The sequence below is a fragment of the Hemibagrus wyckioides genome, linkage group LG05, assembly GCF_019097595.1.
Source record: "Hemibagrus wyckioides isolate EC202008001 linkage group LG05, SWU_Hwy_1.0, whole genome shotgun sequence".
In the NCBI taxonomy this organism is placed as follows: domain Eukaryota; kingdom Metazoa; phylum Chordata; class Actinopteri; order Siluriformes; family Bagridae; genus Hemibagrus; species Hemibagrus wyckioides.
The window spans coordinates 5347093-5374280 of NC_080714.1; the positions used below are offsets into that span (position 1 = coordinate 5347093).

General features: G+C 40.2%; 1 protein-coding gene and 1 long non-coding RNA gene across 3 annotated transcripts; one reads left to right on the forward strand and one right to left on the reverse strand.

The window, feature by feature from the left end:
* The first annotated feature begins 340 nt into the window (after positions 1–340).
* Positions 341–26658, forward strand: prkg1l (protein kinase cGMP-dependent 1, like). Of its 2 annotated transcripts, none has more exons than XM_058388740.1 (20): positions 341–486; positions 737–961; positions 4548–4665; positions 4993–5174; positions 8141–8254; positions 17061–17166; positions 17440–17503; positions 17593–17670; positions 18278–18372; positions 20264–20329; positions 21047–21103; positions 21378–21474; positions 21661–21800; positions 21916–22005; positions 22783–22924; positions 24026–24189; positions 24385–24507; positions 25816–25875; positions 25960–26026; positions 26126–26658. In XM_058388740.1, the coding sequence occupies exons 2-20, from the start codon at positions 781–783 to the stop codon at positions 26210–26212; spliced, it is 2031 nt and encodes a 676-aa protein (XP_058244723.1). In that variant the 5' UTR covers positions 341–486; positions 737–780; the 3' UTR covers positions 26213–26658. The 2 variants fall into 2 exon arrangements, with proteins under 2 accessions (XP_058244723.1, XP_058244724.1); XM_058388741.1 differs by having other exon boundaries at positions 5011–5174.
* On the reverse strand, positions 16972–22905 carry LOC131352556 (uncharacterized). The gene is made up of 3 exons (XR_009204529.1): positions 22769–22905; positions 18193–18364; positions 16972–17679 (listed from the first exon to the last, which is right to left on the reverse strand). It is a non-coding gene; the product is annotated as an uncharacterized LOC131352556 (long non-coding RNA).
* Positions 26659–27188: the final 530 nt, after the last annotated feature.

A 27188-nucleotide genomic window follows, 5' to 3' on the forward strand; every position in this document is an offset into this window, starting at 1 on the left:
AATGATGAATGAAGCTTCAGTATATATATATAGGGCTATTGCACTCATGCTTCATTACATCCTGTATCTCTGTGCCTGTGAGCTTTAATATAAAGTCTTTATCTCTCTACTGCTGCTCCCTTCCATATTCGTTCATTCTCTTACTTTTCCACTCCTAACCTCCCCCTTTCTCTCTCTCTCTCTCTCTCTCTCTCTCTCTCTCTCTCTCACCTCCTCCTTCCCTGCTCCTCTCTCTCTCTCTCTCTCTCTCTCTCTCTCTCACTCTCTCTCTCCCATATTCTGTCTGTCCCTCTTTCCCTCTCCCGCTCTCTCTTTCTTTCGTTCCTCTTGGGCAGCAGTGTGTGTTTCTCACACTCGCTTTGCAGCCAGAGCAGACAATGCTTGTGTAAAAGATCTTTCGGCTCCAAACACTGTTCGATTTTCTCTCATCAGTGTTACGGAAGAGGAAAACAAACACAGCGCTTGCAACACGTGAACTGGAGGCAGGTAAGGGTTTGGTTTCTTTGTGGCTTCTAACGGTATACAGACTGACTGATCTTTAAGGAAGTGCTGTAAGTCTATCTTGTTGATATTCTGCATGATTGACCAGGGACATTTTATCCTCATTTCACTTTTCTTTGTAATTAAGCTACATCCGTCATTCTGCATCTTCAATTTTCATCACTTTCAGCCACAAGGACTAATTACTGCCATGACCTGCTCTCTATTTATCTGTCCCACTTACACTCATTGATAGACAGAGAGAGAGAGATTCTGACATTCTCTTTAGCCTGAGACACCATGGGTACTCTCAGAGATCTTCAGTTTGCGCTCCAGCTGAAGATCGAAGAGCTGCGTCAGAGAGACGCTCTTATTGACGAACTAGAGCTGGAGCTCGACGCCAAAGACGATCTCATCCGGCGTCTGCAGGGCGAGCTCGATCGCCTCAGGGTCACTCTCAGCTGTCCCGGATCTGCCACAGGTACCTGGCTTCATTTTCTGAAGTGTTTATAAACACTTGATGATCCAACACAATTGGTGTGAAGAAATGAAGCTGTGTCCAAAATCTCATACCGTGACAGTACTTTCTGCATTTGATTCAGTACCTATTGTATTCGATTCAGTTATTACTGCATTCGATTCAGTTATTACTGCATTCGATTCATTTACTTCTGCATTCGATTCAGTTACTATTGCATTCGACTCAGTTATTCGATTCAGTACCTACTGCATTCAATTCATTTACTTCTGCATTCAATTCAGTTACTATTGCATTCGACTCAGTTATTCGATTCAGTACCTACTGCATTCATTTCAGCTATTACTGCATTCGATTCACTTACTACTTCATTTGAATCGGGTTATTATTGCATTTGATTCACTTGTTACTGCATTCAATTTCATTATTACTGCATCTGATTCAGTACTTACTGCATTCAATTCAGTTATTACTGCATTCGATTCAGTACCTACTACATTCGATTCAGTACCTACTGCATTCAATTTAGTTATTACAGTATTTGATTCAGGACCTACTGCATTCAACTCAGTTATTACTGCATTCAATTCAGTAAATACAGCATTCGATTCAGTACCTACCTAATCGATTCAGTTATTACTACATTCAATTCAGTACTTACTGCATTCGATTTAGTTATTATTGCATTCAATTAAGTTATTTCTGCATTCAATTCAGTACCTACTGCATTTGATTCAGTTATTAATGCATTCGATTAAGTTATTACTGCATTCAGTTGGTTATTACTGCATTCAATTCATTTATTACTGCATTCGATTCAGTACCTACCGCATTCATTTCAGTTATTCCTGCATTTGATTCAGTACTTACTGCATTCGATTCACTTATTACTGCATTCGATTCAGTACCTACCGCATTCATTTCAGCTATTCCTGCATTTGATTCAGTACTTACTGCATTCGATTCACTTATTACTGCATTCGATTCAGTACCTACCGCATTCATTTCAGTTATTCCTGCATTCGATTCTGTACCTACTGCACTGACAGAACCTACTGCATTCGATTCAGTACTTACTGCTGAGTAGATGTGCATAGTATAAATACTGTACAATCCAGACATACTATATCTGCCATATAGGCTACAGGCTATGGTCATGTGACTAATGACGTCATAATGACCTTAAAAACTATTTTTCTTGTTTAAACTTTTAACAAGTTGACAATTTACCCAGCTGTTACTAAACAAGTACGGTTCAAGCACAAAGAACGCTGTTTAATCCGTATAGCAAGAGACTCACTGCCTTCTATTATTTCTGATGCTAACAGCTCGTCCGTGCCAGGCCTGTTGCATTATGGGATAGCATGATGTCTGTTAGTTCCACATTGCAGAATCTCAGCAGAAGCATCTGGGTGTTTCTCACCTACTGTTTTATGAATACTGAGCATTCAGATGTACTCCTGCTTTAGCGTACTGCCTTTCACCCACTGTATAGTAGGGCAGCCGGGATATTCGGACGCAGCTTGAGACTGAAATGATTGCCTCGTGAGAATAGGAAACAGATTTGAAATGCAGCCACGGTGCTCATTCGATGAGGAGGGGACAGGAGGGGATTTGGTAGCTAAAGATTTTGGGCACGTAGGACCTTCTGATTTTTTATTTTTTTTTACCACATTGAAGGGAAAGGTCATGGAGAGAAGTGCTGTTGTTGTTCCTTTAATTGCATTTCGCTTGACTTTTTTATTTTATTTCTCTTACAGTTCCATTAGAAATGGTTCAACAACTTAACCCACTTCTCCTAAATCCACAGAAATAACAGTATAATAAAATCTTTCAATAATAATAACATCATCAATACAGGTGTCATGATGGGTTTGTACAATAGTCACCAGTATCTAGAGCCTACTCTGTCAGTCTAAACAAACAATTCACTTAATTGCTGCATTCAATTCATTTATTTCTGCATTTGATTCAGTTATTACTGCATTTGATTCAGTACCTACTGCATTGATTTTAGTTATTATTGCATTCGATTCAGGACCTACTGCATTCGATTCAGTACCTACTGCATTCGATTCAGTACTTATTGCTTTAATTCAGTAACTACTGTATTCGACTCGTTGCAAACTGTACTCGATTCAGTACCTACTGCATTTGACTCAGTACCTAAAGCATTTGATTCAGTACCTACCATATTCTATTAAGTATCTCTTGGCTTCAATTCAGTACCTACTGCCTTCGATTCAGTGCCTACTGTATTTGATTCAGTGTCTACTGCATTTGATTCAGTACCTACTGCCTTCGATTCAGTGCCTACTGTATTTGATTCAGTGTCTACTGCATTTGATTCAGTACCTACTGCATATAATTCAATACTTACTGCATTTGATTCAGTACCTTTGACTCAGTACCTAAAGCATTTCGATTCGGTACTTATTGCATTCACTTCAGTGCATACTGCATTCAATTCAGTGCTTACTGCATTTGATTCAGTACTTACTGCATTCGATTCAGTGACTACTGCATTTAATTTAATACTTACTGCATCTGATTCAGTATCTCCTGTATTTGACTCAGTACCTAAAGCATTTCGATTCACTTCCTATTGCATTCGATTCAGTGCATACTACATTCAACTGAGTGCCTGCTGCATTTGATTCAGTACTTACTGTATTTGCTTCAGTCCTTACTGCGTTTGAGTCAATACGTACTCCATTCGATTCAGTACCTACTGCATTCGATTCACTGCCTACTGCATTCGATTCAGTACCTACTGCATTTGATTCAGTACATACTGCATTCAATTCAGTCCCTACTGCATTTGATTCAGTGCCTACTGCATTTGATTCAAGTACCTACTGCATTTGATTCAGTATTTACTGAATTCAATTCAGTGCCTCCTGCATTCATTTAAGTTATCACTGCATTCAATCCAGTACCTACTGCATCGACAGTACCTTTAGTTATTACTGCATTCGATTCAGTTCTTACTGTATTCGATTCAGTACCTACAGCATTCAATTCAGCGATTACTGCGTTTGATTTAGTACTTACTGCATTCGATTGATTTATGACTGCATTCGATTCACTTATTACTGCATTTGATTCAGTACCTACTGCACTGACAGTACCTACTGCATTCGCTTCAGTACATATTGCTGATACAATATGTACTGATCAGTAGATAAATACAAGCCAATAATAATAATAACATCAAAACAGGTCTCATGATGGGTTTTTACAATAGTTACCAGTATCCAGAGCCTATTCTTTAAGGCTAATCGAATAACCAGTTTAATAAAGTGTATTTTTACTATTCTGTTCATTTTACATTGCAGATCCTTAAAAGGATATCTGTATCAGACTTTGCACTTATTTCTAATTAGGATTCTGTGCTAGTTCTTGAAAGGTTGTGAGTTCATACCTCAGGGTTGTCAGAGCACTGCTGCTCAGCAAACCCTCCAGACCCACACCTGCTCAGGTCTACGCCTGGATACAGACCTAACTCACCTCTAAGTCCCTTTAGAGTGGAAAAAATACATCTGCCAAAAAAGTAACTAGAGTGTGCTGCTTTTGTTTCATACCTCAGGGCAACACCGTGCTTCATCTGTGAGGGTGAAGAGAAGATCTGTGCTTACAGAGCCTACAAACCTGGACCTGAATCTGATCTTACAGAATCCTCCCATGAGCCACAGCAAAAGCCAGGAGTGAGTCTCTCATCTCTTTCTCACACACTTGCATTTCATATTTCTTTGGAACGGTACTATAGTATATGTAGGTACCTATAATCCTTTGTTTTAGCACGTATACAATAAAGCTGTGACCTTGGCTAAACTCCTGTAGATGCCGTCATGTGTGTGTGTGTGTGTGTGTGTATGTGTGTGTGTATGTGTGTTTGGGGCTCTCTACCACAGAGAGAAATATGGCAATGTCAAAGGGGTTGGCAATGTTTTGGAAAATTTGATCCTGGCCCAGCGGCGGTTGTAGCGAAATGACACAAAGATATTGATGCACGCAGTGTGTTTCTTTCTCAGCGGTTCTCTGTCTCCAAGGTCTCAGAGAGTGATCGAGACGGCGCTAAGGGAGAACGAGTGGCTGAAGTACGTCGGGAGGGAGTTATCAGACCTGGTGGATTGTGTGTACCTTACAACCGTCGCCCAAGGAGCCCGACTCATCCGAGAGGGGGATGAGGCGTCTCAGTCCTTTATACTGGAAGGTAAACAAATGCTCTCAAAGCTTCCATCAAATAGCATGCATTTATTAGCTTAATGATCACAAAGATTCATTAAAAAGACCAGTTTTAAGAGTAGGCTTTAAACATGTACACAGATGTCATTGCTACTTCATTCCACAACTTTAGTGGGAGCCAAAAAAGAACATGTGATCTTCTTCACCCTTTAAGCATGACCAAGGAATATCAAAAATCAGCTGGTTGCTAGATGGAAGAGATTGCTGGATTGCTGGAAAACGATAAGCTCAGGTGCTGGTCCGTGTAGCGCTTTAAAAACATACAACAGGGGCTTATAACTGATTCTAAACTGAACAGAACTATATGGAGAATGATACAAAATGGTTGCACTAAATATTTTATTATGACAAGGGGTTGAGGGAGTGCGGAATTGTCCAGCACGATTGGTCAGGATGAGGAAATTAATTAATCCATTCCTTCATTTTTGGCCACGCCTTCCAACACAACCTGTTGCATAACACTGACAGTGGAGATTTTCCAAAACGTCACCATATCAATAGTTTTATATATATATATATATACATTTTTATTAGAGCCTATGTAACGTCCATCCCACACACGCGTGTGACTATAAGTGTTGTTGCTATGGAAACAATAACGTATCAAGAGCAGGACTAGTGCGTTAATGTAAATCTGGGATTTAGGTTACAGCCTGCCGCTGTTATATAGAAAAATTAATCACTTCATGCTGACCTCAAGAGAACTCAAGAGCGCTATGATATATATACCAAATAACACACAGAGATAAACATTTCAATAATTTCATGCACATTATATAGATAGCAGCGTGTTATAAGAGAACCCAGAGCGGACTTATGCGAGACGGCTGCTTGCTTATTACCTTTGCAGCCCGAGGAAAAGATTCCGGCTTCACTGAAATGATTTATCATGATTATGATGATGATGATGATGATGATGATTATCATAGCAGCACTGTTAATATCCTCTATAGTATGTGGTTACTTTCTTAATATAATATTTTATTCATGAGCAGGTTCTTTCATTTCCAGACCACCTTCTTTGTTTAATGTTTAATGACTTCTCATTTATATAATATTAAATAAATAAAAAGTAAGATGTATGTATAAAGAATCCCCTGTAGGTGCTCTATTGAGGATTTTGAATGTGTATGTATTTACTGTAGATGGTTTCTTCTATATTTTATTATTAAATCCGCTCTGCTACTCGTATATACAGGTAACAGCTCAAGGTCTGCTCTAAATGATTTATCACCATCGCAGCTTACTGAGGAAAACCGATGTGACCATGATCTTTCACAGATCACCAATATATTACTTCCCCGGTCCTCGCTTTCTCTCTTCATTTTTTTTTGGGATGGCTCTGATTCGGAAATGACGCCCGGTTGCAGTTTAATATGACCCGCTTTCCACTTTTGACCTTGTGTTTAATGTCTGAGGGAAACAGAATCGCAAATTTAAGCGCCAAGCGCAAGGTACAAGGTCTAAGCCAAATCGGGATCGAATAAAAACTGGAGACTAGCAAGATTTTAGGGGGTCCATGCTCGTTCTATTTTTCAGTAAGAGAAGGAAAAATAAAACACTGAATGTTTTCTTATGGTTTTAATATCAAGGCAGGAGAAATTAATCAGAGTTTGTTTCAATTAACATTGAATAAAAATGCATAAAAAGCTAGCTAAGAGTCACAGGCATATCAGCTGACCTTGATCTAATGATTTATAGCCCTACCACAGGCTTTCAGAAAAATGGTCCCTTTTTCTATGTAATTACCAATTCATATGGAAACAAATGATTATTAGTTTGTGTGAACCGTCCATCATATGCATGACTGACCGCTGTTACTATAGAGACAATAACATAGCGTGTAAATGTAAAATCTGTGATTTGAATATTTTATTTTGTATTTAATGTATAATCAGTCTCATTAGATTCTGCCTCGTGTGCTGTTGCTATAGAAACGACGGAACGAGCCTATGTGCCAATTAAATAGACTAAAATCAAAAAATGTTTTGTTTTCATTACCTAGCTATTAAAACGATATATATTTTCTTATTTTAAATAATAAAAAATAATAATAAAATTTCTGTTGCTGGCATGTTACACACATTCTTTATTTCTCTGACCTTCACGTAGTGTCAAAAAATATGTGCCCTGATTTTTGATTTATTTATTTTTATATCATGTAGCACATTTTATAAGACATTTTATAAGATTTTTTTTCTGCATGTACATCATCAATTACACCACAATCATCTACCATGAATGATACACCATGTTACACAAAACACACCCCGTAACACAAAACAGTATACAGGTGTTTACGTAATTCTATCGTGTTACTCTAGACAAAAATAGACGGATCTGTCTTACTGGAAGCAGCCACGGTTCTGCAAACAGAGACGGAGATGGAGGGGAGATAAAAAAAAAAAAAAAAAGGCGAAGCGAGAGGGAGATAATGTCTGTGTGTTATATTGTGAAGTGAAACATGAAGTGAAATGCGCGTGAAGATAAAGAGCCGGAGTGTATCAGGGAGAGAACATCAGAAAGGCGTTTACTATATACAGCAGCCTTGGCGCCGCTGATATGCTGGCATGATGCGACTGATGCCGTGAGCTGGCATCACTTCTGGAGATGACGGCGCGTCCGACTGACATTTGTGACATCTCAGATAATCTGTCACTCAGCACCGGTCGCCCATGGCAACGGCACCAACCTGAGACGGAGGGCACGTCTCGAAGGGGTGTCTGTGTGGGCATGTTGGCATATTTCAGTTGAGGACCAAATGTCCCATGCTTAGAAATATGTAGGACATGTTGCCGGTTCTCACCAGCTTTTATTTAACACGAAACGGTTTTGGTTAGATTTAGCATGGAATTAATAAAGAATTTACTGCATTAATACTTATGTCAATGCAAGGTCCTCACAAAGATAGTAAAGCCAGCGCGTGTTTTTCAGAGGGAAAACTCGAGGTATCCAGGGCTGGCCAGAAGCTGCACATTATCGAGGCTGGAACACTCTTTGGAGAGCTGGCTCTGCTTTACAACTACACCTGCACTTCTACTGTTACAGGTACACACACACACACACACACACACACACACATCTATATCTGGAAAAATCTAATTCAGTATTAAACGAATGAATGCAGTAACGGGGCAGCTGGTTCAGACAGCTCTCTCTCTCTCTCACACACACACACACACACACATATTTGAGATGCGGTGCATGCGCTACCATGAGCAGCCAGTGCAAACGCACACAATAAGCAGCAGATTATTCCCATCAGCACTGATCTGCTTTGCCATGGCGAGATCAATGGAATTTCAAATCAAAGTTCCTCAAACACGTTCACAAGCTCCCCAAACGCGGGCCGCACAGACTATCAAACACACACGCGCGCTCCATCTGCTTACCGCAGCGTTCTCGAGTACGCATTCATTCTCCGGATTGTGGAAGATGGCGATTCGGTCGGGTCATATCTACGGCAGGCGATAATCGACTCAAAAACAGAGACGGTGTAATACATACTAGAAGAGGAAACAAGGGAAAATGAGGAGGGTGGAAAATGATCCATGTGTTTTTCAAAAATACCATGAGTAAAAAAAGCCTTCTGTATTGTAGTGGATCATTCAGGATTTGTTGTGATGTTGATGTCATCAGTTTGGAGTCAAAGCCTGTTAACATTTACAAATTTGGCTGTAGAGATAGACGATATGGTCAGAGGTTTGTGGACACCTGACCGTCATATCTAAAGATGGAGGCACACAACTGTATAGAAAGTCTTTGTATGCTTCACTGGAACTAAGAGGCTCAAACAGTGTTCCAGCATGACAAAGCCCCTGGGCACAAAGCACAGAGCTCCATGAAGACATGGTGTGTTAAGGATGAAGTGGAAGAACTCGAATGTTCCTGCGCAGAGCTCGGACTCGAACCCCATTGAACACCATTGGGATGGACTGGAACACCGTGTTCACTAATGTTCTTGTAGTTGAATGATCCCTATAGCCACACTCCAACATCTAATGGAATGTCTTCTAAGGGGGATTCAGTGTGGAATGAGATGTTCAATCAGGGGCGCACAAACCTTTGGAGCTTATACAGGAGTGCAAAAAAGTACTGCACCAATAACAGTCAAAAAATGTATTTATAATTTGCGTGAAAAGACTTTAAAAAGTGAATCTTTCTACTAGTCGCTCAGGCTTATTAGGAGTTATAGTAACTTGTTTAACGGTTCTGGGGTAAAAATCCTCCACCATTCCTGCCTTGACTTTATTATTTTTTCTGTTACTTGCTGTGTGACCCCAATCCTGGTCCAGACTTCTACTTCAATTACAAGCAGAGACACCGTGTCTCCTTTACAGACAGGCTTCTTCAGTGATAGCCATGGAGGCTTTATCTCTGCTTAGAGAGAGAGAGAGAGAGAGAGAGAGAGAGAGAGAGACAGACAGACAGACAGACAGATGGAGAGAGAAAGAGACAGACAGACAGATAGAGAGAGAGACAGAGAGAGAGAGAGAGACAGAGAGAGACAGACAGACAGACAGACCAGAGAGAGAAAGAGACAGACAGACAGAGAGAGAAAGAGACAGACACAGAGAGAGAGACACAGAGAGAGAGAGCGAGAGAGACAGACAGACAGAGAGAGAGAGAGAGAGAGAGAGAGAGAGAGAGAGAGAGACAGACGGAGAGAGAGAGAGAGAGAGAGAGAGAGAGAGAGAGAGACAGACAGACAGACAGACAGACAGACAGACAGACAGACGGAGAGAGAAAGAGACAGACAGACAGATAGAGAGAGAAAGAGACAGACAGAGAGAGAGAGAGAGAGAGAGAGACAGACAGACCAGAGAGAGAAAGAGACAGACAGACAGACAGAGAGAGAAAGAGACAGACAGAGAGAGAGAGAGAGAGAGACAGACAGACAGACAGACAGACAGACAGACCAGAGAGAGAAAGAGACAGACAGACAGATGGAGAGAGAAAAAGACAGACAGACAGACAGACTTATTTCAAAATAAGAGTGTACCTAAATAACTCTGGACAGTGATCCTCAGTTTCAGGAGTAATTCGGTTTTCTCCTGCTCTATTACACCTAATGGATCAGGCCATTATCAATCCCTACATGAGGTGATATCAGATGTGTTACATGAACTGTTCATCAGAATCAGTAGACATTAAGGGTTTTTTTTGGCTGGACAACAAAGACCACGTCTATTTAGAGCATCTGTGAAATTTATCACTGTGAAAGTAAGTCATTTTCTCGTACCTGTGTCATTAACTGCAACACTCTTGTCCTTGTCTTACTTCATCTGGACTTAAAGGAAGGAGAAATTCTGCCAAAAAGATGTATGGAAGCTCACTCAACCCCTCAGGTGGACACAGTCAGGAGCTTTGAGTAATTGGTCTCTCTCTCTCTCTCTCTCTCTCTCTCTCTCTCTCTCCTCTCTTCATATTTCTCTCTCCCTCTCCCCCTCCTCTACTTCTTCTTCTTTTTCTTCTTTTCTCAAATTCAAATTCAAATGAACTTTATTGGCATGACAGATTGTACATGTATTGCCAAAGCATTTAAAAGGGGTAAAGATTACAAACAATCGACAAACAAATGAATAAAATAACAAATAAATAAATAGCAAAATGAAAGCATAAAAATAAAAATTTCTCTCTCTCTATCTCCCCCCTTCTTCTTCTTCTTCTTTCTTTCTCTTCCTCTCTCACCCTCCTCTTCTTTCTATCTCTCTCCCTCTCTTCTTATTCGTCTTCTTCTTCTCTCTCTCTCTCTCCCTCCTCTTCTTCTTATTTTGTTCTCCTTCACCTCTTCTTCTCTCTCTCTCTCTCTCTGTCTCTCTCTCTCTCTCTCTCACTCTCTCTCCTCCTCCTCCTCTTTTTATTTTTCTCTCCCTTTTCCTCTCCCTCTCCCCTTCTTCTCTCTCTCTCTGTCTCTCTCTCTCACTCTCTCTCCTCCTCCTCCTCTTTTTATTTTTCTCTCCCTTTTCCTCTCCCTCTCCCCTTCTTCTCTCTCTCTCTCTCTCTCACTCTCTCTCTATCTCTCCCTCTCTCTCTCTCTCTCTCTCTCACTCTCTCTCTCACTCTCTCTCTATCTCTCCCTCTCTCTCTCTCTCCCTCAGTTTCTTCTTATATCTTTCTCCCTCTACTCTTCTTCGTCTTTTTTCCTCTCTCTTTATCTCTCTGTCTCTGTCTCTCTCTCTCTTTCTCTCTCTCTGCTGCTATCTTTCCCGGTTCAGCTCAATTCCATTTTTTTCCCCTAACGGATAGCACAGAATGCTAATGAAGCTACAGCTGAGAACAGAATGATAACAAACACTGCCATTAACTTTCTCTCACCCAAATTCTTTTCCGTACACACATTTGGAGATATGGTGTATAACTACAGATAGGTGACAAACAAACAAAAGAAAGAAAAAATAAAGTCGGGGCTAAACATTTTTTCCTGATTGGTGTGGTCTCAGCAAGGATGACTCCACCCCCCACCCCACCCTTTACAGGTCAGGAGGATGAAAACTCTAAATCGTATTGCTCTGGCCTTCACAGTCGCTCGAACCCAAATCAATCTCCACCACCATCAGCAAGTGAGGGAAGTATGCTTCATCACCCTGTTTCCTTTCCAGAGGCAAATCTGTGCCAAGCTGCTCTGGTGTTTTGTGTTGGCCTAATACCTCACTAACACACTTTATGTGGGGTTTTCCTTTAATCTGTCTCAGATCTTTAAACTGTGAATAAAGTGATTCTTTTCGTCACACAGAATATTTGGCACAACTTTCAATATATTTTTTCCTTTTTTTTAACTCATTCATATTTGTTCGATCAATCACTTGTCTGTCTCTCTATCTCTCCACATCTTTGACCTGTTTTCTGACAGTGAGACTGATTGAGATGAAAATGGAGGAGAAAGACAGAGAACGGGTTTAATGTTTTCCACGGGCTGAGGCTGAATCGAGCAGCGCCGCTGTGCCGACGCTTTATTCCACTCGATCGGTTCATTATGTCACATCTCCTCTCTCATTCGCTCTCTCTATATGCTGTTAGTCAGCAACTGTCTACTTTGATTGTCTGGCGCCTTTATCTTGGACTTCTCCGTCTCCCTGTTCACCTTCTTTCCCCCTGTTGCCCAGAGAAAAAAAAAATTCTCAATCTATTACCTGAACATCTCTTTCCCCTGGTTTTCAGCTGGTCTGTACAGAGACGGATGAACAACCCCGAATCTGTGATTTCTTTATAATGAGCCATCTTTGTTATTCTCCCTCGGTACCGCTGCTCCATTCTAATTGGTGAAAAGGATTGATTTGATTTAGTCAGAGCAGTAGATCCAGCTGCAAAACGAATTATAGGTTTCTCTATAGGGTTTATAGTTCATTTCCAGGATATTAATATTAAATGTAACAATAAATGAATAAAAAGTATAGTGTCTCATTGTTTGATAAATAAATACATGTTAGTAATGTTAAATTGCTGTTGTATAAAAGGAACAAACACTGATCAGGCATAACATTATGAGCAGTGACAGGTGAAGTGAATAACACTGATGATCTCCTCATCATGGCACCTGTTAGTGGGTGGGATATATTAGGCAGCAAGTGAACATTTTCTCCTCAAAGTTGATGTGTTAGAAGCAGGAAAAATGGACAAGTGTAAGGATTTGAGCTTTGAGTTTGACGAAGGGCCAAATTATGATGGCTAGACCACCGGATCAGAGCATCTCCAAAACTGCAGCTCTTGTGGAGGTGTTCCCGGTCTGCAGTGGTCAGTATCTATCAAAAGTGGTCCAAGGAAGGAACAGTGGTGAACCAGTGACAGGGTCATGGGCGGTCAAGGGTCATTGATGCACGTGGAGAGAGAAGGCTGGCTCGTGTGATACGATCCAACAGACGAGCTACTGTTGCTGACATGAAAAGAAATAATAAAAAATATTCTGAAAGATATTCTAATATTTTGAAAACAGAATATTTATGTGAAATTTTTTTGTTTTACATGTAATAACAATCAGTGATTATTTTCCTATACCAACATATTATATTATATTGTGTTTTATTTTATTTTTTTTAATCATTTTTAATTATTTATCCTTTGTTCCCTGCCACTGTCATTTCTCTGTTTTTCTCTAAAATTTCTTCTCTTCTCTCTAAGTTACTCTAAGGACTTCTGTTTCTTTTTCTCTCTATCATATCTACCCTCCCTCTTGTTACCTTCTCTCCTTCTCCTTCTGTTTCTCTTCATCACCTGAGCTCTCTCTCACACGATGCTGCCCCGTGGATTCTCTGGACGTTTGCCGCTTCACTCCTAGCCGGATGACTTCCGCTCGTCCGAGTCGTAATTCCCGTGTAATCGGCGTGCTCCAAGGCTCAGCAGTGCAGCCTGTAATAAACAGACGTCTGTAGAATTGGAGCAAACAGAGCGCTTTTTAATTATGCAACACAGAGGAATGTAAGGGCCTTATTAAAAAGATGACCTTTCAGCAGGACATGCTCTCAGCTGCTATGGAGATGGAAGACATTTTATTAGACTTCTTATCTGAGACCTGGATGAATGGTCACAATGAATTTTGCATTATAAAGAATCTGAAAGTCTCAGATTGAAATGACTCACATGAAGCAGCAGACGTCAAAATGAAAGCCAGGGAGCATGAACGAATATGTAATCCAAGTAACTAATACATATTTGTAATGGAATATCACAATAATTATGAAATGCAGGACAGTTGGTCATGCAGTCAGAGAGGGAGGGAGGGAGAAAGGGATGGCGTGTTCTCTCTCTCCTCACTCACAGTGACACTAGCCATTCGTGTGAGCTCATGCATGTGGAAGTGGGTGAATAGCGCTTTCCTCCGAGTGTGTTATGTCGCCTCTCTGACGTCACGGCAGCAGCAGTTTGGAAAGATGCTCCGTGGTCCTCAGAGGAAACGTGTGATGGCCTTCACCCAGAGAGAAGTGGTCATGAAAAAATAGGGGAAAGAAAGAAAACAATTAGGAAAGAGAGAAAGAAAGAAAGAAAGAAAGAAAGAAAGAAAGAAAGAAAGAAAGAAAGAAAAAAAAAGAAAGAAAGAAAGAAAGAAAGAAAGAAAGAAAGAAAGAAAGAAAGAAAGAAAGAGGGAAGTAAGTAAGAAAGGAACAAAGAAATGGAGGAATAAAGGAACGAAGAAACGAAGGAAGGAAGGAAGGAAGGAAGGAAGGAAGGAAGGAAGGAAGGAAGGAAGGAAAGAAAGACTACATAGAAAGGAAGACCTTCACCCAGAGAGAAGTGGCCATGGAAAAATAGGGGAAAGAAAGAAAGAAAGAAAGAAAGAAAGAAAGAAAGAAAGAAAGAAAGAAAGAAAGAAAGAAAGAAAGAAAGGAACGAAAAAACAAACAAAGGGAGGGAGGAAGGAAGGGAGGAAGGAATGAAGAAAGGAAGACTATATTCAAAGAAAGGCTAGAAAGAAAGAAAGAAAGAAAGAAAGAAAGAAAGAAAGAAAGAAAGAAAGAAAGAAAGAAAGAAAGAGCGGGAGGAAGTGAATGAATGAAGGAAGAAAGGAACAAAAGAACGAATGAATGAAAGAAGTAAGGAAGACTACATAGGAATGAAGGAATGAAAAAAACAAATGAAGGGAGGAAGGAATGAAGAAAGGAAGTCTGTGTTCAAAGAAGGGCTAGAAAGAAAGAAAGAAAGAAAGAAAGAAAGAAAGAAAGAAAGAAAGAAAGAAAGAAAGAAAGAAAGGAACAAAGGAATGAAGGAACGAAAAAGAAACAAAGGGAGGGAGGAAGGAAGGGAGGAAGGAATGAAGAAAGGAAGACTATATTCAAAGAAAGGCTAGAAAGAAAGAAAGAAAGAAAGAAAGAAAGAGCGGGAGGAAGTGAATGAATGAAGGAAGAAAGGAACAAAAGAACGAATGAATGAAAGAAGTAAGGAAGACTACATAGGAATGAAGGAATGAAAAAAACAAATGAAGGGAGGAAGGAATGAAGAAAGGAAGTCTGTGTTCAAAGAAGGGCTAGAAAGAAAGAAAGAAAGAAAGAAAGAAAGAAAGAAAGAAAGAAAGAAAGAAAGAAAGAAAGAAAGAAAGAAAGAAAGAAAGAAAGAAAGAAAGAAAGGAACAAAGGAATGAAGGAACGAAAAAAGAAACAAAGGGAGGGAGGAAGGAAGGGAGGAAGGAATGAAGAAAGGAAGACTATATTCAAAGAAAGGCTAGAAAGAAAGAAAGAAAGAAAGAAAGAAAGAAAGAAAGAAAGAAAGAAAGAAAGAAAGAGCGGGAGGAAGTGAATGAATGAAGGAAGAAAGGAACAAAAGAACGAATGAATGAAAGAAGTAAGGAAGACTACATAGGAATGAAGGAATGAAAAAAACAAATGAAGGGAGGAAGGAATGAAGAAAGGAAGTCTGTGTTCAAAGAAGGGCTAGAAAGAATGAAAGAAAGAAAGAAAGAAAGAAAGAAAGAAAGAAAGAAAGAAAGAAAGAAAGAAAGAAAGAAAGAAAGAAAGAAAACAGGAGGTAAGAGAAGAGAAGTGCAATATTTCTTCCTCTGAACTCTGAAGACTCAATTAATCTGCATCATTATTAATTTAAGAAGAAGTCAGGAAGTGAAGATGGAGAGAATGGAGGAGAGCAGAGGAGAGGAGAGGAGTGGAAAAGCAATCGCTCTCTATTCTCAGCTGTTCTTTAGCTGTGTAGGAATGGGAGCAGAGCAGAACGAGGTCAGTGAGAGAGAGAGAGAGAGAGAGAGAGAGAGAGAGCTTTGTGAGAGAGATATCTTATGTGAGAGAGATCGGCTTTATGGTCACAGTGTAGCTGTGTTTTTAACAGGTCCATGGCTGTTTATTATTCATCTGGATGAAGACCACATCTTCATCATCAGTCTCTCACTCAGTGTAACCAGACTCATGGTTTTTGGGTTTATCGGATCTTTTCTGAACTCTGATTGGTCAGAAGGTGTTGATTATTTAAACAGCACTGGTCATCATTCAAATCACAGCTTCCTATTAATGCTCTCATTCTAATCTCACTGCATCTGACTGCATCCCACCACACAGCCTCTGATTACTGTCCCCTAACACATATAATAAAGCTTCATTAATGTAGTCCAGGACAGCAGGACATCATCCCGTCCAGTGCAGCTACAGTACAGTACAGTGACCGGCTCCAGCAGAGCTCAGGACTGAGTGATGATCCAGTGACCTTGATGAGAACATCGATCAGAGTAAAGCTGAACGCTGGGGGGAAACTCAGCTACAAATGAAAAAGAAAGAAAGGATGGGGGGAGGTGGATGAAAGAGAAGGAGATGAAGTAAGAAAGAAAGAAAGAAAGAAAGAAAGAAAGAAAGAAAGAAAGAAAGAAAGAAAGAAAGAAAGAAAGAAAGAAAGAAAGAAAGAAAGAAAGAAAGAATAGATCTATAGATAGATAGATAGATAGATAGACAGACAGACAGACAGACAGACAGACAGAAAGAAAGAAAGAAAGAAAGAAAGAAAGAAAGAAAGAAAGAAAGAAAGAAAGAAAGAAAGAAAGAAAGAAAGAAAGAAAGAAAAATTTGGCCTGCCATTTGGAAAGGAAATGTAATTAAAAAGTCTGTCTGCCTCTCTCTCTCTCTCTCTCTCTCTCTCTCTCTCTCTCTCTCTCTCTCTCTCTCTCTCACCTCTCTCTCTCTCTCTCTCTCACCTCTCTCTCTCTCTCTCTCTCTCACCTCTCTCTCTCTCTCTCTCTCTCTCTCTCTCTCTCACCTCTCTCTTTCTCTCTCTCTCTCTCTCTCTCTCTCTCTCTCACCTCTCTCTCTCTCTCTCTCTCTCTCTCTCTCTCACCTCTCTCTCTCACCTCTCTCTCTCTCTCTCTCTCTCTCTCTCCTCTCTCTCTCACCTCTCTCTCTCTCTCTCTCTCTCTCTCTCTGTCTCTCAGCACTGGTGAGCAGTAAGCTGTGGGTGCTGGAGCGTCAGGTGTTTGAGAGAATCATGCAGAGGAGCAGTGTTCTCCGCATCACTCAGTGTGTGGATGTTCTCCGCAGGTCAGAACCTTAATAAAGCGCAGCTTCTTTAGAAATGTGAACAAAAGTCAGACCTTGAACAAGCCGTTCAAACACCAAACATAATTGCGAGAGTTTTCTATTCTATTAAACCTTCCTAGGATATTTCTAATCCAGCTCTACAGACATCATGCAGCTGTATTCAGCTTCAGTTATAAAAGGAGGCGAGGCGAGACGAGGCAATGTTCTGGCCCACGGCAAGAAAAACACTAACATTCTGTTAGGCCACTTCCTTCTGTTTATTCTCTTTCTCAGTGTGCCGTTGCTCTGCGCTTTACCGGAGGATGATCTCATTAAAATCTCAGACGTTCTGCAGGAGGTAAGATCTTCCATCCTCTCGTGATATAGCGTTCTATTTGTAATCACTCGGGTCACTACTTTATGTTGCGATGCACGCTTTTTGGGCAGTGTCATTACAGAGACAGGGACTACATCGTGAGACACGGCGTTCCTGGAGACACCTTCTTCATCGTGACCAGTGGCCAGGTGAGGAACCTACAGACAGACAGACAAGTGTAAACTTCCATGCTATAATAACAAGACAGAGGACATAAATGGAGCCAAAACGATTTATAAGACATTAAAATCATGTACCTGTGTAACTGCAACAAGCTCCTGATGCTACTGATAAATATTCATTCATTCATCTTCTATACCCGCTTCATTCCTAATTAGGGTCACGGGGATCTGCTGGAGCCTATCCCAGCACACATTAAGCGAAAGGCAGGGGACAGGTCGCCAGTCCATCACAGGGCCACACACACATAGACATACAACCACACACACTCACACTCACTCCTATGGGCAATTTAGAATAACCAATGTAACCTAATGTACATGTTTTTGGACTGTTGGAGGACACCGGAGTACCCAGAGTAAACCCCGGCAGGCACGGGGAGAACATGCAAACTCCACACAGAAAGGCCCCTGCTATTGATATATTATATATATATTTTAATAAAGGCTGCAGTGTCTGTAAGCTTGAATGATGTTTACTTATTTATTCACCTAATAGTCGATCTTCAAATGTTGCACCATAACTATTTACACCAACTCAGATGGGCTCAGACGTGTCTTTCTGATCGTCCGTCAGGTGGAAGTGTTAGAGAGGCGCTCGGTCAGCGAGGACAGCGTGTGCGTGTCCGTCCTCTCCAGAGGAGACAGCTTCGGGGACAGAGCACTGAAAGGGTAAGGGAAAAAAAACATAGTAATTATAGAATAATAATAAAAGTAAGCGTCCAGCAGGGGGCGACGGCATCCACTCCACCATGTCCAGACAACACGCTCTCCTTTCCTTTGTAGTTATGAAGGGGTAAAGAGGGTTACTGCAGGGTCCTGCAATGTTTTCTTTAAAATGTATTTATACCACCCTGAGCAGGTTATCGAGCCAATGTAGACGAATACGTTATTCAATAAACAGAGAATGTGTTCTAGAGGGTTTTTTTGTTTGCTTGCCTGAAAGGTTGAGACGAGAGGTCCTCGAATCCCAAGGCTTTATTTTTTTTTTTTTACTTCCATTCAGGTTTGAAGGAGCATCAGATATGAAGCTTGCTGTACAAATAAAAGACCGTGTCCATTAACCTGAAGATGCAGCGTTCATTCATCCTTTCATCCTTAGGGACTGCCTGGGTCAGGGTCGATGAGGTTTACATTAGGATGCTAGCTTCTGACTTGTTTTAGTTTTAGGGAATAAATTAAACAGGAAATTCCGTGGGGACTGAATAATGAGAGATCGAGATCGAGTTGTTAGAGGGACATAGCTGAGCTTCAAGAACTCATACATTATGCAGACGCTGCTTGTTATTATACGTCTGGGTTTTTCTAACCCTGTGTCTCAGAGGGAATCGTGGTACATTTAAATAAAATAAAAAAGGTTTCAAATTTAGGCCACGCCCACTTTTGTCCTAAATGTGAATCCAGATATTTGGAGCATTATACAGATATATATATATGTATATAGAGCTGCATTATGTTACAGCTCTACATCACACAAGCACCTACAGCTCGCATGTTAATGAACGCAGCCTTACTTTCCTCCCTGAGCTTCTCATCTGACCGTCTGCTCCTAGATGCATAAAAGTAAACATTGTCCACTCCCTGGACGTTTTTGTTAGTTAACGTAGAGATTTTGTTCTTAAGCTGAACCAACTCAACACCAAATCTACACTTCACTTCACTTCACTAAGATAAACACCTGCTATCTTGCAGTCTTGATTGTGATAAATTTCTGTCCTATATTCGTTCTACTCAGAGTGACATAATGTCCTACTCCACTTTCACCTCTGGGCTCAGAGATTGCGTCGGGTTTTTCTCTGCTGGAATTTCTTTTGGTATTGTCTCTGCGGGATACATTACCTGTGTCTGTGGGTGCATTCATCCATGCATAACACTAATGTCCTACATTTTAAGCCAGACGGTCTACAGTTAGAGTCCCTACTGTTAGAGGAAAGCAAACACCACGATCTAAAAAAAAATCAACGCGTCCAAATATAACATTGTTATATGGTTGATTACGATGATCCTGTGTCTTGTGTCTCTTGACGAAACAAAACAGTTGTTTTAGATACATTTCATTTAAGATTTAATAAGAAGAAAAGGGGAAAAAAACCCCCGAAAGTATGTCCATAATAGATAGATAAACAACCAGGACCGTCACCATGACTACACCAAACACGATATTAGCTCTCAGCCAATCTGAGAGAGCCATGTTAGTCCATGGAAGGTGAAAAATCTATCCTGCTGGACAGAAAGGAAAAAAAAGAAGATCTCTCTAATCTATTAAGAAAGAGAGGGAGGTTTTGGTGATTTCTAGTTGTTCAGTGTTAGTCTTCTAGCAAGTAAGTATATATTAGAGCACAGGCCAGGGCATCCTTTTCAGGGAAGATGATAAAAGAAAGACCCCAAACAATGTGTCTCTTTTTAAGTACTCCTACTTACACTGATCGTTTTTCCCCCTCTTTCTCTTTACTGCAAGATCCACCTGCTCTCTCAGTCTCATAATCACTTCATTTTCAGCAGCATTAGGAATATATCTATCAAATATGTGTTCAATGTGTTCCTGTTTGCTTTGTTTTTTCAGAGAGGTATCAAGGTCTTTGAGTATTGTTGCTACCGGTGATGTCACATGTCTGGCCTTAAACAGAGAGTAAGTATTTCAGGGGCAAATTATGATTTTTTAAAAATAATGTCATATAACCTAAAAGGTTTGAAATGCATAATCTGTCATATATATATATATATATATATATATATATATATATATATATATATATATATATATATATATATATATATATATATATATATAAAATAATGAAAAATAATGTAATCTTTTGGGATGTTTGTTGGCTTGTTGTTAAAGTGTCTTGTATATGTGTATACACTGATCAGGCATAAAATTATGACTACCTGCCTAATATTGTGTTGGTTCAGCAGTTTGAGCAACAGTTGCTCGTCTGTTAGATCAAATCACATGGGCTATCCTTTGCTCCTCACGTGCATCAATGAGCCTTGGCCACCCATGACCCTGTCGCTGGTTCACCACTGTTCCTTCCTTTTTTATACCACTCTTGATAGATACTGACCACTGCAGACCGGGAACACGCCACAAGAGCTGCAGATGCTCTGATCCAGTGGTCTAGCCATCACAATTTGGCCCTTCATCAAACTCGCTCAAATCCTTACACTTGCCCATTTTTCCTGCTTCTAACACATCAACTTTAAGGACAAAATCTTCACTTGCTGTCTAATATATCCCACCCACTAACCGGAGATAATCAGTGTTCTTCACTTCACCTGTCAGTGCTTAGAATGTTATGTCTGATCGGTGTATATATGGTCAGCATTTTTACCATATTCTCAGGTCTGCCCTGAGGTTTATAGGAGCAACGGAGAACGGAAACAATGAGCCAAAAGCCAGGTGAGCCTTAACTTATCAAACCCTGTACACCGTCTGGATAGACAATACACATTCAAGTGCATTTTTATTACTTTCCTATGTTTCTCAATCACAAGGGCAGCTCTGTTGAATTCTCATTGGTCAGGTCAAGTCAGGTTCAAAGTAGCACAGAGAAAAGATGGCTTAGAAATATATTCATTGTAATTCCACCCAGCAGAGCGGCAGAGGACTTTAAAAATGTACAGAATATTTTTGTAGTATTTCCTATTGATAAACATGAAGCTGAAATCTGCAGGACTGCAGACGAAGGTGACGGACTGTGCCGTGTGTCACTCAGTGATGTCCAGGTGCTGTGTCATGTTGGAGAAGGACGGTATAGCCACACACAAGTGGTAAGAATAAAAGCACGCTAAATAGAGTGCTATTAGCTATAGCTAATAACCGCGTATCACATGTGATTGAGATGTTTATGTTTGTGCGACTGCTATCCCCAGTTTCTTTCCTGAGAGATTATGCTAATTAAAGAAATCGCCATCTGTTAGGACTCCCACTGTCTCACTATCCATTGTCCCCTCCAGGTCCATTTGAAGAACGACACCAGCCGTGTGTTTGTGCTGAAGGTGATAAATAAACACGCTTTAGTGAGCTCAGGTAACAGAGCACGCGTCCTCACGGAAAAACAGATCCTGATGGACGCCCGCTGTCCTTTCATTGTCAGGTCAGTTCACACTCTTCACCATGGCCAAGGACTTCCTGTCCAGCTGTGTTAGATATCTCACACTTACTCCCAAGATAAAAATGTGCATTTAAACGTACATCTTGTCTTCTCTCAGGTTATATTGTACCTTTAGAGATGCAAAGTGCCTCTATATGTTGAAGGAGGCGTGTTTGGGTGGAGATCTGTGGACTTTATTAAGAGAGAGGTAACTCCTGGCTAAAAATATGAACTAACTTTAGCTAACTAACTTTAACTAACGTGCATTGCATAAATGGCCACATTAATAGGAACACCCAATGCGCCCTGTCTTTCACGTATTATACAATCAGCTAATCATGTAATACAGGTCAAAAGCTTTACATCAAACATCAGAATGGGGGGCATATTGTGATCTTGTGGAGTTTGTTAGTGTTTGGCTATTTCAGGAGCTGCTGATCTTCTGTTTAAAAATAATAGTGTACACATAACATCCAGTAAACAGCAGCCAGACTGGTTCGAGGTGCACACATGGAACTATATGTACCTAGGACAATTATTTTCTGTCCTTAGCTCTGTGTTATATTATTTTATGTAGCACCAAGGTCCTGGAGAAACTTTTTCTTATTTCACTGTGTACTGTATAAGCTATATATGGTTGAAATGACAATAAAAGCTTCCTGACTTGACTTAAGAAAACTCAAATAACCACTCTTTACAACTGTGGTGATGAGAAAAGCATCTCAGAACACACAAAACATTTTACAACTTTAAAAAAGATCTCATAGGGTTCCACTCCTGTCAGCTATGAACATCAATCTGACACTACACTACCGAAACTGGACAGCTGAAGACTGGAAAACGATCAGGAGATGTTAAAGTGACCACGTTTAGTTATGGTGTTCCTATTAAAGTGGCCAGTGAGTGTAAAGTATTCTTATTCCTAGCACAGTTGGTATTTAGATCGATCCTACAACGGTGTGTTACTGTACCTTGTTGGTTTCAGAGGTCCGTTTGATGAAAGCGCAGTCCGTTTCTACACAACCTGTGTTCTGGAGGCTCTGAGATTCCTCCATGGCCAAGGCATCATCCACAGAGACCTGAAACCAGAGAACGTTCTGCTGGATCAGAAAGGATACGCCAAACTGGTGCAGTGTTCTCTTCCTCTTCTTCACTTTCTCTACAAATGCTGAAAACATGATCGTTTTCTCTGCGCAGTATTGGGAAGAAATCTGAAATTCTCAGAAGCAGAGATAGCAATAATCAATAATTTAAGAGTTTGTCTGTTTGTACAGTTTTATTTAACCCAAAGGATTCATTACGTGTGTAAAGTAAGGAATAAAAACAGTTATAGGATCAGAAGTGTTTTATTCCTCTTATACCACAATAATTCCACACATTAAAAATGATTTATTTATTGAAGAATGAAACCTCATACATTTTATACATATTATTACAGCTAAAGTTACTGACTTACGTTACTATAATCTCTCTCTCTTTCTTTATACATCTCCTCTTCCCTCCATTTCTCTATCTCTTTCCTACCATTTTTCCCTCTCTCTCTATCCCACCATCCCTCCATCTCTCTCTCTCTTCTCCCCCTCTCTCCCTCCATTTCTTCCCTCATCTCTCTCTCTCTCTCTCTCTCACTTCCCCTCTCTCTCATTCTCTCTCATTCCCTCGCCCTCCATTTTCTCCTCACTCCCTCCATCCTTTCATCTCTCTCTCTGTTCTCCCATCTCCCTCCCTCTTTCTCTCCCTTCTTTCCTCCCTACATTTCTTTCTTTGTGTCTCGTCCCCCCCCTTATCCCTCTTCCTTTCCCTCCAACTTTCCCTCTCCCTCACACCCCCCTCTCTTCCTCTCCCTCTCTTCATCCTTCCATCTCTCCCTCTCTTTCTGTGTGTATTCTCCCCTCTCCCTCTCTCTTTCTCTCCTACCGTCCTTCTTTCTCTCCATTTTTCTCTCTCATTCCCTTTCTCCCACCTTCGCCCCTCTCTCCCTCTCTTTCTATGCCTCCATCTCTCCCTACCATTCTCTGTCTCACTTCTTCTATTTCTTCTCTGTTTTTTCCCCACCCTCCATCTCTCTCTCTTTCTATCTCACTTTCTCTGTCTCACTCTCTCTTCCCCCTTTCCCTCCCTACACCGCTCTCTCTCTCTGTGTTCTCCTCTCTCCCTCCCTCTTTCTCTCCCTCCTTCCCTCTCCTTTTCTCTCTCTCTCTCTCTCTCTCTCTCTCTCTCTCTCTCAGGCAGGCTTCAGCTCTGCTAAGCAGCTTGCTTCTCTCCAGAGAACCTGGTCATTCTGCGGCTCAGCAGCTTACCAGGCTCCAGAGATCATTCTGCACAAGGGTCATGGTGTGATGGCGGATCTCTGGGCTTTAGGAATCTTTGTGTACGAGTTACTCAATGGCAGGTGAGAGTTACAACAATCTCTACTTAGCACCTTCCTTCAAAAATGCCTAAGCCCAAACAAACCTCAAATATTACTTCCCTAATCAAGAAATCTTATATCTTACATCTTATAACTATTAAGCAGTCTGTTTCATCAATATGCTCATAAATAAATAATCCGATATGCTTTTACATCTGTGTATCTCAACCCCTGCAGTCCTCCATTCTCAGGCTCAGATCAGCTAAAGATCTGTGCTGCAGTTTTGAAGGGAATCGATGCTGTAGAGTTCCCAGAGGCCATCAGCAATCCTGCGGCTGATTTCATCAAACAGCTCTGCAGGTAAATATGCCGAGAGTGTTTATTAGTGAAGCTACAGCTTTCTCCAAAAAGTAGTTGCTCAGACTCCCGTAAGAAACTGTTAGTTGAAACAGAATTGCTGAAAAAGATTGAGATTCTCCTGTTCATAGATGTGTAGGATTTAAGGTCAAATCCATCCTGAACAATGTGCATATTAATCTTTAGAATTAAAATGGCCTCCAAAATGCATTTTACATATTGTGAATAAAATGCTTTGTTGTTTCTTTCATCGACACTACAGGTAACGTTTCAACATTACCCACAGTCCAGATCAGTTCCTGTTGGTGTCAGTGCAGCAGCGCTTTAATCTTTTACTCTGTCCAGATCTCACCTCGTCATCTGTGCAGTACTGCTCCAACAATTCAGCTTCCAAAGCTTTAGATTTCATGCTAATACCATCAGCAACACCATCACACTCATCATGCCTCATCTGAGTGGATCCTTTAGCCGGGAACGGTCCCGATCCTTCATAAGTTTGAATTTGCAGAATTTGGTGGTAACTCTGAGAGTTAGTTGTGATCGAAAGATCCAATATTGGGCTCTTCATCTAAGCATCTAAGAAAGCTGGGAGCTGGGGGAAAAAAGAAGGTTGTTATGTGTCAGCGCTAGAAGGAGAAGACATGACATGTAATCACTCAGTCCAGTCCGAACCGTCCCCTGGGGAACGCCATTTCGCGACAGAAAGGAAATGGAGTTCTCTGTGCTGTTTGGCTGAATTGTATTTGCAGATCAACGGAGATTAAAAGTAGTGCTGGAAAGTTTAAGAAGGCTTTTTAAAAGTTTTCTGACAAGAAAGAAGGGAAAGAAGCTGAAATTAATCTTGATAAGAAATGAATAAATAAATATTTTTGTATTCTCTCTACAGAGATACACAGCACACAGTATTCATCCCAGTGAACCTTTCCACATTTATTAATCCCATTACTGTACAATACCCTTTTTACCCAGACTGTGTCATTTGGTGGATGGCTTTAAGGCATCATATTCTTTTCAAATAATGAATTTAATTATACTATGAGAGATGTTCGGAACATTTTCATAAGCAAACTCTACCTGATTGGCTCATAGTATGGGCTAATTTGTGTCGATTTTTTACATAATCCCAAAAGTCCATTTTCTTTCCAGGTAGTAACACTACAAAAATGCAGAAAGGTTCAAGGGGGTAGAAAAACTCACGCGAGCCACTGCAAACACTAGCGTATCTCTCTGAATGGCCATGCTCTTTATTCTGTCGCTTTCACAGCGGATTTGTGTGTGTTTAGCTGATGTCATTTATCACGCCACTTTCAGAGAGAATCCCACAGAGAGGCTGGGTCAGAGGAACGGGGTCAGAGACATTCAAGGACACAAGTAAGAGCTCACAAAAGCCAAACTGAGAACTTTAACTCAAGAAATAAGTTTTGCAGATTGAATGTAATTTCTGTGTTTCTGCAGGTGGTTTGAGGGATTCGATTGGGATGCCGTGTGTAAAGGCTCACACACTCCACCTATATTACCACATGTAAATACAGCACAGTTCTTTAAACTAAACAAGAGTTGAGATCCTTGTTAGGAAGGGTTGGTGTTTATTGCATCATCCGGCTGTTTTCCTGTCTGACAGGTTCAAGGCGTTTTGGATTTTTCCAGCAGTGAGGATCAGACGGGTTCATCGCCGGTAGATGACTCGGATTGGGACAAAGACTTCTGATCTGTCCATTGGTCAGATATTATGTGATGGGTTATGTGAGCAGACTGTTATGAAGAAATATTCTGTATTGAATAAAGAAAGAAACTTCGGTTTATGGAATTTGTAGCCAGTCACGTACAGACTTTAAATGGAATCATTGAGAATATAAGTTAGTTTCAATTATCTGGCTAAATCTAATTATCCTGTGATTTTTGGAGACGTTATCTGTATCTTCTTACAAAAAAAATCTGTTGAATGTGAAATTAAAGCCGAGTCATATTAGTTTCTTTATAAAAAAAAAAAAAGGGTTCAACCGGTCACTGTGTTTCATTACGTTTCATTTGATTAGACAGAGCTGCTAAATAAAACAATTAAACAATCAAAGTTCTTACTGTATCCTCAGCTGGTTGAGTTTCCTGCCTGAATTTCATTTCCAAAAAGGAAATAAATGTGAAAATTTTATTTTGTTGGTGAAAAATAAATGTTATTTTCTGAGAATTTAATAACGCTTAATATTTACTAGTAAAAAAATTAAATGTTGTCATGACTGGTGTTAAGATCTTTTTGTTTTTGTTGTTAAGATTTGTTGCATTTTGTGACATTTTCACGAGTAAAATAATTTTATATTCCTTATAATATCAAGTTAAAATCATCACCAATAAAAAAAAAAAAACGTTTAAAAGCTCTGTTTTGATTAGCAATAACACTTCGATTAGCAAATTTAGATGATAAATTAAACCAGTAACTGAAGTGAACTTAGTTAACTATAGTACTAAAATGCGTGTCAGACTAAATTCAAGTGATAATATGACCAAATATGTTGTGACTCTTAAAGTTCACAATTTGCATCATGATTTTTAGGTTTGGTTACGAAGCATCAGCAAAGCAATTGAATTTTTTTCATCTTTTTTAAGTGGGGAATCGGTCAAAGTAAACAAACAAACAAACAAACAAAAAAATTGTACTTCCTTTTTTCCCCCCTTTTTACATAATTTCA